Source organism: Physella acuta, unplaced genomic scaffold (assembly GCF_028476545.2).
Source record: "Physella acuta isolate Inbredline_101_S28 unplaced genomic scaffold, ASM2847654v3 ptg000709l, whole genome shotgun sequence".
NCBI classification, from domain to species: domain Eukaryota; kingdom Metazoa; phylum Mollusca; class Gastropoda; family Physidae; genus Physella; species Physella acuta.
The window spans coordinates 432,597-444,709 of NW_026732228.1; the positions used below are offsets into that span (position 1 = coordinate 432,597).

The window sequence follows — 12,113 nt, forward strand, 5'->3', positions numbered from 1 at the left end:
GATCAATTACAGGTATTAATTAGCTTAAGTACGGTCAGTTTCCACTTAGATGCCTGCACACACGCTGTTCATAGATTTCCAGTCCTATTGAAAAATCCCATTTGGAAAGAACTTCCTCTATGATATATAGTTTTACAATTTTAAAGCGTTTCAAACAGAGACTTTATAAAAAGTTTTTTTTCCTTCTTTTCATCTTTGCATAACTAAACTTTGAATGGTTAGCGAATTCGATTCGTCATTAAAAACCACCAACAAAAGAACATGATTAGAAATGTTATTTTACTGCAAATATAAGTAACGGACAGAAAAATAAAATTTCATGGCCAAAGTATTGAAAATTGTTTTTTTGTAAACTTATTTACAACCAAATCTGTGACAGAGGAGACAAAAGGGCCCCTGTGTTCCTTGGGCCCCTATGCCTTGCTTACTCTAGCTTTACGGTAGCTACGCCACTGTTTTCATCTACATCATATATACCAGTCCTTCAACAGCAATGACTTGATCCCAGGATCCTGTCAAAACGACACAATCGTAAACTGTGCTGGTGACTATCCCAACAAGTCATTCTAAAGTGTTAAACTGATGTTCTGTTATTATCGAGGCCAAGTAGTCCGATCAGTGTGGCAGAGTGTAAAGGGTATATAATCGGATTTCGACAAGCTAATCAGACCCATGATCGTGTAATCTAAGGATCTAGTCAAACTAAGCAGATCCATGGTCGTGTAATCTAGGATCTAGTCGACTGGATTATTGGGCTTAGAGAAACAACAGGTTGACTCACTTATTTTTAAAATGTAAAAAATACAAATTTTAAAAATGGATAAAACAATTGTGAAAAATGTAAAAAAAATATAACTTGTTAGTAATAAGGGTACAATTTTTTTTAAGAGATTACGCCGTCGTATTTGTGAACTTTCTTTTGTCACATATAGTGGTAAAAATTCGACTCTACTGTTAGTGTGTGACGTCATTTATTTGCGACTACAAAGAAAAATAAAACATTTATTTAAATAGTTTATTGTTATTTCTATGTGCATAACAAAACATCGCTAAGCTACGGAATAGCTTTAACTTCTAATTTATTTAGAACTATGTACACAATAGTATAATTTATATTTACATCTTATTTTAACTTTTATGATGATACAAACATAAATGTGCTGTAAATAAAACATTATTAAGTTTATTAACAATGTAACATCACTTAAGTTAAACAACGCCATCGTTAACAATGACTTGATCCCAGGATCCCGTCCTATTGACACAATCATACACAGCACTAAGTACTAGACCAACACGTCTGTCAACAGAGTCTAGGTACAGCTCATCCAATACCGGAGCTAAGGGGTCGGAGCTTAATGACGTCCTAAGTAGTTGACTGAGGCTGTCTGGTCCAGTGTAAAGTTTAACCAACTTGGCAAGGGTAGATAACCGAACTTTACAACATTGACGAACAGGAGCTAGAAGTGACACATAGTCCAACTTTTTTTTGCCGAATCTGTTGAAAAAAAAATTCATAATATTATTTTAATAATCACCCAATCGAGGCAGATACATGCACACAATAGTTTAAACTAATTGATCAGTATATCATTTTAAGCAAATATAACCAGACGACAAAAAAAATATGAAATAATAAAAAACGAAAACATCACGAATGCTGGCAATTATTTTAATTTACTTTATTGCTAAACATAAATTGGACATACCCTCTACCGTTATCATAGTGTAAAAAGAAAGTGTCATTTCCAAACATCTTGAATGTCTCAAATGAATGACGATCCATGTTGCCTGTAAAATTAAACATCAATGACTTAGTCTCCTACCTACCGTTTATTTATAAGCTAAAAAATAAACTTGACGTAGCGGCCAACATGCTATACCAGCAATGCTCATACAGTTTAGCCGAGGGTAGTGTTGGTAAATTTGCAAAAAATTAAGTTTTACACCTAGAAAAGGATGATTTACCTTGCAAAAAGTCAAAGACGGCCATATCAACCTGATCGAACAACGCCCTGCCATTGTAGAAGGGTTTTGTCTTAAGTTCAAGGTCACAGTACGTGTCGTTATTCTCCCACTTAGCCTGAAACACGACATGTATAAAGGTTCAGTTCTAACATGTGTATAGAAAGTCATTCAGTAGATTGGGGGAGAAATTAACCAAAGCTTCACTAGTTCTTAAACAGCAGTACAAATATAGAACCTGCTATAAAAGCTATTTGCTCGTTAAATAATTGACAAAAATGTAATGAATAAAACATAGTTTCCACATCACGGTAAACGTAACTTACTTTGTTTCGGTAGCTATAGGAACCGGCATAAGGACTGTGGAAGTGGTGCATCGCGTCATCTAGCGACCTGTTTGGGAGATATGCCGAAAGTGAACCTTCCAGAAGATATGGACTGCCACACACAGCGTAGCCTTGCACACAGTAATCCTTGCACTTCCCCACAAAACACAAGTTGTCAGCTGAAACATGAGGTTGTCTCACGTCAGTAGCTAATTGAAATACGTAGTCTGTTCCATGTTATTATTACACTTATAATTAGATTTTAATTAATTCAAGCCGACGAGAAGAAGATTAAAGAGAATACCACGTGCAAGCACATTTATTGTAACGAAATCAAGAGATAGTAGTTTCATTTCACAGGGTCATCACTGAGGTATTTAAAATTAAAAACATTAAGTTCTACCCTACCAACGTATTACAATCAGTTGTAATAAAATGATTACTTGGAGACCAATGTGCCGTTCTCTTGATGTCCTCATCACCAACCATGATGATATCACTAGAAATATTGATCACCCTGCCGACTGTAGGAGGCGCTCGATAAAACGCCAATAGCCTGTCACATAGAACAGAGAATTTCCTATCTTGACATGGAGACTTTATTACAGTGAAACCAAACAACGAAGCCTTGTCCTGCATGTTGAACTATTTACTTAAAGAATGTGCATACATTTGTTAAAAGGTAGAGCATTGTAAATTGTGTAACATCTTGTAACTTACATGTCAAGATGAAAGGCGGCTATTTCAGCCGTAGGACGCTCTATGTCGCTAAAGTAAAAACTGTTGAGAGGGGATTCTGAGTACTTGGGCAATCTGAAACAAACGGATCACAAGTTCACAGATTTGTATTACAGAAAATATCATATCACCAAGAATGTTAAATTGCATAATATTTTATAACTTAATGCAACGTGTTTATTTATTGAACAGAAACGGGAACAATATAGAATCGACTAATAAATCACTTGTTTTAATCTCTGAATTTGGTTTCAATCATTTAAAAAGCTGCTTTTTCAGTCGTAGAGGGGTGAAGGTAAAACGTTTTAAGCCAGTCTCTTAAACAGTTTTATTGTATTAGCTGTAAATAAAGTGTTTAACAAACATTGTGAAGTGGGCAGTCATGCTTAAATCTGCTTACATTGTAAGTGGCTGTTGTAGAAGGTAACATGCTTACAACTAATTACAGTAAAAAATAATTTAATATGGTCTAAGTTATTGAAAAATTAGTACGGGTAAAAATCATTTAAGTAGAATTATAACCTGAAATTACGACCTGATAAGACATTTTAAAAAGGTTAAATGTTCCAAACTAAAGAGTAATTTTTTTAGCGAGGTTGTAGTAATGCAAAAATAGAAACACTATCCCATATTGATTGTGATGATGTAAAACATATTACAACCTGTTTTTCGCTCTTTCTCAACACCTCGCGTCTTCATGAGGTTTTTTTAAATTCAGCTCTGTCTTGTCCGTTTTCACATCACCACCAAACACGCTAAGTCATTGAATACCCACTTTAACCAGATTAAAACTGTTATAACTATAGCTACCCATGTTTTAAACACTCAATTCCGAAATAATCTTTGAACTTAAAAAGTAACTATAGCAACCTTCGCTTATCATAAAACATAGGCGGAAGCTCATGCATATAAATATATTTTACTTCATTAAGTACACACTAGGCATGAGATCGAATATACGTCAAATCTTTAAATAATAAACAAGTTCACCTAATGGCCTTGAACACTGCTTGACCACCATTGTCAAAGGTCATTAAAAGTGCCAAGTGTGTGCTTGACCTTTTGCACCCTAGAAAACATGTATATTTACGTACTTATAACTTCAGTGATGTAACATTTATGAAATCAGCAATAAAAGGAAATACATCTATTTAAAAAAGAAAATAACAAAGTAACGTTAAAGCAAATGAAAACAAAAAGAAATATTTCTAAAAGTAAGGATTACTTGTAGCAACAATAGTCCTTTTGCTTAAATCGTTCAACAAATCAGCGACAATGTTGTCTTGGTCAGGGTCGTACAGGTAATACTGGTTGATGTTTCTTTGGAATCTCTGCCAGCTGCTGTTGCTGAAGAGTGAAAAAAATATTGTCGTGTTTACACGTGTCTGACCTTTTAATAACCTAATCTAAAGCTTAATCTAAATCGTCTAACAAAGGGTTATAACAACTGTTGGTAAGAGGATTACAATAGAGTAAAGGTCAACTACAGGTCATAGTGTCACGTTTGATTTGATCCGGTTCACATGTGTGCATTGATCTTTCAAATCGGCGTGGGAGAAACACAATGGAATTTTAAACTAGTTTCACTTTTAATAGCCAGATTTGTAGTAGAATAGTAAAAGATGTTGGTTTTGCGAAGACATGTTAAAAATGGGATAAGATTCTGAAAAAGAGTAAATATCCAGCTTAGAACATTATTTTTTTTGTGAGGAGTGTTACTTATATCACCCAGATATCTGCACACAAAACATTAACCTTTGGTTAAAAAGTTACGTTCAATACCGACACACACTACCCTGAAGTCTTATAAACTTAGTGGGTTAAAATTCTAACCAATTTACATTTTAATTAGAATATCTAAAAGTCCATAGAAAAGTAATTGCAGCGCAATTGAAAAGTAAAATACTATTAATTTAATAACTTGCGCAAACATTTGTTTCCTTTGTTATTTATTTGATTAAATCGGCTGCACTTTATGTGCTTACGTTAATCTGATGAGCGAGATATCTAACACCTCATGGCTAAACTAATTACGTTTGTATTGAAACTTGATCTCTACTATAGTCCTGGTTCTGGGGTCAGTCTAACCACCGAATAGAGAGAACAAACATAACAGTCTAACCACCGAATAGAGAGAACAAACATAACAGTCTAATCACCGAATAGAGAGAACAAACATAACAGTCTAACCACCGAATAGAGAGAACAAACATAACAGTCTAACCACCGAATAGAGAGAACAAACATAACAGTCTAACAATCGAATAGAGAGAACAAACATAACAGTCTAACCACCGAATAGAGAGAACAAACATAACAGTCTAACCACCGAATAGAGAGAACAAACATAACAGTCTAACCACCGAATAGAGAGAACAAACAAGAGTCTAACCACCGAATAGAGAGAACAAACATAAAAGTCTAACCACCGAATAGAGAGAACAAACATAACAGTCTAACGACGTATAATAGAGCATAACTTACCCAGTGAGATTAAAATATCGACCAATAGACAGTCCTCTCTTTCTGAACAGTTTTAACCTTTTGATGAGCTTCATGTAAGGTTCATCATCGTCTAAATAATAAATGGATCTTTTAGGCTTGTGAATCTCACGAAATTTCTTGACCATCTCGTCAGCCTGGACAAAGCTGTGGTTTGCTTTACATCCGGTAGTGTCGTGGAGAAACGGAATCTGATCAAAATATCAAGACACGAAAATTTTGGAAATATTCACAGACAAAGATCTTACCAAAAATAGTTTCACCAAGAATTAAATATCTTTACGTAATGGATAATGATTTTAAAAATAATAAATTAAAATTGCCTAGGTAATTAAAATAGGTTAATCAAAATTTAAAAATTTCTAATATTAATAATGTTTTAAGCGTTAATCAACTACCATTGCCGACCTTACCTGAATGCCTTTAGCTATGGCTACATCTCTGGTGCTCAAGTCTAGCACGGACTGTGGGAACCAGTAGAGATACATACACACCAAGGCACAACACAGAAAAACTCCAATCTTCCACTGGGATCGACGGAGAACTCGAATCATTTTTTAAGTCAAATTTTTACGTTGAAGCTTTCAATTTAAACATCGGTAGACCACACGTGCATTTTTATTATTTTGTAAAGGGAGTACGTCGAATTGAAGAATATAAACCATTATTAAAATATGTGTAGCATACTTCAAATATCGAAAATTAAAATAATGAAAGACTTTTAATTTAAAAAATATTTTATTCTATTAATGGCATTATCTTTTTTTCCAACACGAAACCGTTTTGTTTTTTCATTTCACATGAAAAATATGAAAGCACATGAATTGAAATAAAATAAAACTGACTCAAAATTTTACATCGACGGTTTATTATGCTCGCGCGTGTATGAAGCCACGTGACCCCATCGGAACAAGCAATAACCAATCAGACGTAAGGATACATCGATTACATTCACCCCCTCCCCGCCCCGTGCTCACCAATTTAATCGTGCGAACCATCTGCTCTGGTGCTTGTTAACTCTAGACCAAAATATGTCGCTATCATCGAGATTATTTTTGTATCTTTAGACTAGCTAATATCATTTTGTTAGTAGATAAGTCAGGCTACACAACAGTCAGCAACAAAATACTGTGTGACAAGCTAAACCAACAAGATATTACGGAAATAAAACTGCTATAAAAACTGTAATAAATTTAAGTTACGTGTTTTAAAAAAAAATCTCAGGCATTTCATAATGTGAAAGTTGTAGGGATTTGGGTTCAGGGGATTTAAAGTCAGAACATTCGTTTTATTTCTAAAAAAATTGAAAAGTACCGAGCATTTCCTGTATTATTTCTCCTAATCTAATACTTGGTCTAAAAAAACAAGAAAGAAAAGTAAGCTGTGATGTCCAGCTCTCCTCGTATTCATGTTGAAGTATAGCTAAATCCACTACATGCGGCTCTATTCTAGGTACAGCTCACATCCAATGTTTTATTACTTGTTCGATTGTGCTTGTAATCTTTCTAAACTTTTTTTGTTGAAGATTTAGTTTACTCCTGTTGATATAATTATAGCTTTAACGATTAGTGGATTCGAATCGTAATTTCAAAGAGCGAAGCACGAAACAAGTAAGGAAATATATTTTAATTCATAGCACGAACAATAGACTAATAAATATCGTGTAGAAAACTAATAAAACGTTTACCATTTTGAAAAAAACCCACTTACTATTAAGATATAATATTTATAGCTTCAGTTAAATGCTAAATATTGAAAAAGCTGTCTGAACAATACAGCTATCCCATAAGAGAGATGGGCATCTTTTGTGGGTGGAAGAATGGTCAGTTTACAAATAGTTCAAATTTAGAAATTTAGAGTAGTGGGGCTATTCACCACCACGCAGACCTTTAGAAAAAAAAGATGATTGGGAAACTAAATTTTCATGTCACATGATAAAATCAATAGAAAAAAAAACTTAATTTATTTATTTAATGAAGCCTACTATTTCAATATTTATTTGTTTGATGCCCTTAAAAGATTTCATATTTGTGTGAATTGGTTAACGCGTTTGCGTCTCGATTGAATACTTTTTGGGTAATTCCATACAGTTGTTCTCTGTTTACGAATGGTTTAACAAATTATACATAAAAACTCACTCTAAAGCTTTATTTTTGCCGTTTGTTTTATACTGTGCAAATTTATTATGTCAAGATTAACAAGGTTTTTTAATAAAATTAAATTATACATAAAACTTAGTTTGGTAATAATCACTTAAAGATGTTTGAAGTTAACCTGAATTTGAGGACAACCCTTGTGATAATATCTAATATCTGGTCAAAATTTGTGATAATATGTGACTTCTGGTCAACAATTTGATAATATCTGACCTGTGGTCAACATCTGATATAACATCTGATCTCCGGTCAACATCAGTGAGGTCAACTAGTGCGATACATTCTGACAATGTTACAATGGTTACCCGGTTGAACTGATTCCGTATTAGTTTTCTGACACAGATCAAGTCCTCTTTGTAGTGATACGCGCAACTAAAAGCAATTAAGTTCCCCGCGCATCAAGAGGGCAAGATATATTACTATAAGCCATAGCGAAAGTTCATCGAATAAATTAAGTCAATTTCCCGAAAAGAAGATATTTTCTTGAACTCAACTCTTTACATACGTTGTAAATTTATCAAGCTTACGTATCGCTGCTACTAACGTACTCTCAGCACTTTGTCCGATTTGTGGATACGATTACTTTTTCATATATATTTAGTTATATATATATATATATATATATATATATATATATATATATATATATATATATATATATATAATTGATGACGCTGTGGAACACAGACGTTTTACTATCTAAGACAAACAGAAAAAAGTATAGATAACAGAGTTATTTGATATATGTTTATCTCACTCTAAATAATGTTGATATTGTGATCTCTAAATTAAACTTCTGTTGACTGTTTAAACTAAAGATTAAAAAAAAACTCGAGGTACTAGTTAAAATAAAGTTTGAATCAAGCTGCAATAGCCAAGCCAGAGACAAAGTATACCCGAGTCAGTCGCAATGGCTGTATGACAATGATATAAGCATTACATGAATAATGTTTTATCAATGAAGGCTAGCAATTTCTTTTTGAAATCGGCTAAAAAATTTTGTTTTTCTCACACAACATTTTCCCCCTCCTCCATCACCATATAGTTTTATTATGGTTTTTTGTTAAAGATTGAAGAGCTGCAAAAGTGATTGTATTGGTGATGTTATTTCGGTATATATATATATATATATATATATATATATATATATATATATATATATATATATATATATATATATATATATATATATATACTATTCTGATTGTAAATCATTGAACGTCATATCAGCTCGTAGGCATGGTGGAGGGAAAAAGAGTTTGAGTATATTTATAAATCGTCTGTCTGTGACTTAAAGGTGAGATTTTCCAAATCCTTGATTCTTATCCAAATGTCAATAGAGAAAAGCACACATCATCTAATAATGTATTTTAATTTTAAGCTACGAGATGGAAATTTAAAATTAAAGTTTTGCAGTAGTGATTGTATACGGTATACTTGTTTATAAAATTGTACACATTTATAAGAACTATACAATGCCGTCATCAACAATGACTTGATCCCAGGATCCCGTCCTATTGACACAATCATACACAGCACTGAGTATTAGACCAACACGTCTGTCAACAGAGTCTAGGTACAGCTCATCCAATACCGGAGCTAAGGGGTCGGAGCTTAATGACGTCCTAAGTAGTTGACTGAGGCTGTCTGGTCCAGTGTAAAGTTTAACCAACTTGGCAAGGGTAGATAACCGAACCAAACAACACTGACGAACTGGGGCAAGTAACGATATGTAGTCAATTTTTTTCTTGCCAAATCTGGTTGTAAGATAATATAAGTGAAAATTCAAATGACGGTAAAAGACAGGCATAAATAGTCTAAAACATATTGTTTAAATGTTGTTATAAAAATAAAATAGAGACCATGTATTCAAATTTCACTAACTGATCTTACAATAATAAACAGCAATTTGAAATTCGAATTTTATGCAAAAGCAAACCTCCTGTATTTAATCTTACCCTCGGCCGTTGTCGTAAAGTAAAAGGAACGTGTCATTTTCAAACATTTGAAACCTCTCTAGTGTATGCCGATCCATGTTGCCTAAAAGTGTAGAAGCTTTTATAAAAATGTTTTAAAATCTAAATGACGACTCACATACAATAACGTCGTGTAGTTATCTATATAAAGATACACAGTGTCAACTATTTTCGATTAGCATTATGATGAATGTTACCTTGTAAAAAGTCAAAAATGGAGACGTCTATTAGATCAAGTAGTATTCGACCTTGATAAAAAGTTTTTGTTTTCACATTTGTTTCACAGAAATCTTCGTGCAGCTCCCATTTAGCCTGAAGTGAATTGTTCATTGACAAATCTCATATACGAACCTAATTACGACTTTAATAATGAGCGATATATTATAATAACCCTAACCCTAGCTCAGGAGCCGGACGTTTTCCCGAAAGACACTTCCCCGAATACCGTTTGTCCGAAGGCCGATTTCCCGAATGGACACTTAGAATTGTGTTTATTATCAATATTTCAAACTTGAATTGATTAAGAATGTCTATTTGGGTAATATTATTTATTTTCTAACATTAACATTTTTCGGGGAAACGGCCTTCGGGAAAATGGGTTTCGGGCATTTGTCGCATTCGGGCAAGTGTCCATTCGGGCGTTTGTCGCATTCGGGCAAGTGTCCATTCGGGAAATCGGCCTTCGGGCAAACGGCATTCGGGCAAGTGTCTTTCGGTAATTTGTGGTAGACCCCCCTAGCTCATATATTAACATGGGTTTACTAATTAGCATTAAACATGATGAATGTATTCACAGAGATTTAAGCTAAAATAGCTGTAAAGTGAAAAATCGAAATGCAAAACTGTTCAGCTTCAAGATACAGAGAATAAAAGGAAGTCGAACTTACTTTTGATTTGTAAGTATAGGACCCAGCATAAGGATTATGGAAACCGTTCGACGCTTTCTTCAAAGACCTGTTTGGGAGGTAGGCCGATAAGGAACCCTCGAGAAGAAATGGATTGCCACAGACTGCGTGGCCTTGGGTGCAAAAATCCTTACAATGTCCAACGAAGCAGAAGTTATTAGCTAGAATATACATGGGATGTCTTGGTCAGTCACATTCTCGATTAATGTGATTGGATAATTTAGGTAGTCAACTGCTCGAATAATGTGATTGGATGATAAAGTCAGACACTTGCGTGATTAGTGTGGTAATATGTTTTTAACATCTAAATGCTGATTTAGCGTTGCTATACACATCTTAAATAATACATTTCAATTTTATAAAATATTTTCGCTTTGCTTTGTTTTTATTTTTTAAAATTGGGATCACAACTAGAAGAAAAATTGCTGTTAGCAGAGGCGTAGCGACAATTCCGGGCGCCCGGGGACAAACTTTTAATTTGCACCTCCCATCAAGATTTCAATTTGCACCCCCTCCCCTCAAACATTCGATTTCCACCCCCTCAACCTTTCAATTTATTTTTACAACCCAGTTTGGCGCCCTCTAAGGTAGGCGCCCGGGGACATATGTCCCCCCCCCCGCCCTCCCCCCCTCCCCGCTACTCCTCTGGCTGTTGGTCGTTTCAGTGAATTGTAACAATTACTGATTTTATTATTATAAATAAGTTGTAATTTTTAAAAAAAATTAGATGAGTTTTTTAGAAAGAGAAATAGCAAGAACATGTTATCGAATTTAACAATATTATTGACAAAATTTATAGTAATCTAAAAAAAAACAAAAAAAAAATTAGTACACTTTTTTCTTATAATTATATTTGATTTGATAAATTATATTAAGGTTAATAGACCTCTTGATCTTGCAGTGATTTCCCATTAGCACAAATACTTAGTTAACCCATGTAAAATATTTTCAATCGCCCATAGTTTATAAACAAAGTAACTTTTTTCGTGAAAAAACAAATCATACCTGGTGACCAGTGAGAGGTGCTTTTGATATTGTTATCACCAACCATAATGATGTCTCTAGAAATATTGACCACCCTGCCCACAGTGGGAGGGACACGATAAAAGGACAAAAGCCTAGCAGTTAGACAAAAAAAAACAACGCAATCGTAACACGACAGACTAATATAAGGGATAAAACGTAATGTCTTGTGTTTAACTAGGTTTTACGATTTATAAGTAATGATAATATATATATATATATATATATATATATATATATATATATATATATATATATATATATATATATATAGAGAGAGAGAGAGAGAGAGAGAGAGAGAGAGAAAGAGAGAGAGAGACTAAGTAAAACGTCAAAAGATTAAAAAAATGACATAAGCATTACTTTAAGTAAAACTTATAATACAAACTTCTACAAATACGTGTTGTTTGCTTAAGATGTATTTAATTAAGTAGGAACGGTGTTTATAAAGATTTGTTTCCAGCTGAGATAATGACACATTTTAAAGAGACACAATAACTCACATATCCAAATGAAAGGCAG

The 12,113-nt window shown here is 33.7% G+C and overlaps 1 protein-coding gene across 2 annotated transcripts in view; it reads right to left on the reverse strand.

Annotated features, from left to right (window-relative positions):
- Window positions 1-1,001: 1,001 nt before the first annotated feature.
- Window positions 1,002-12,113, reverse strand: part of LOC131949654 (extracellular serine/threonine protein CG31145) — a 40,810-nt gene continuing 29,698 nt past the window's right edge. Inside the window, exons 1-10 of one of the 2 annotated variants that reach the window (XM_059311500.1) lie at window positions 5,945-6,296; window positions 5,514-5,722; window positions 4,255-4,376; window positions 4,020-4,098; window positions 3,012-3,104; window positions 2,735-2,847; window positions 2,292-2,470; window positions 1,969-2,083; window positions 1,710-1,791; window positions 1,002-1,498 (exon numbers count right to left, since the gene is read on the reverse strand). In XM_059311500.1, the coding sequence (XP_059167483.1) occupies window positions 1,210-1,498; window positions 1,710-1,791; window positions 1,969-2,083; window positions 2,292-2,470; window positions 2,735-2,847; window positions 3,012-3,104; window positions 4,020-4,098; window positions 4,255-4,376; window positions 5,514-5,722; window positions 5,945-6,085 (1,422 nt within the window). In that variant the 5' untranslated portion in view covers window positions 6,086-6,296 and the 3' untranslated portion in view covers window positions 1,002-1,209. Of the gene's footprint in view, window positions 1,499-1,709; window positions 1,792-1,968; window positions 2,084-2,291; window positions 2,471-2,734; window positions 2,848-3,011; window positions 3,105-4,019; window positions 4,099-4,254; window positions 4,377-5,513; window positions 5,723-5,944; window positions 6,297-12,113 lie in introns of those variants that run through there. The other variant, XM_059311501.1, reaches the window with a different exon arrangement.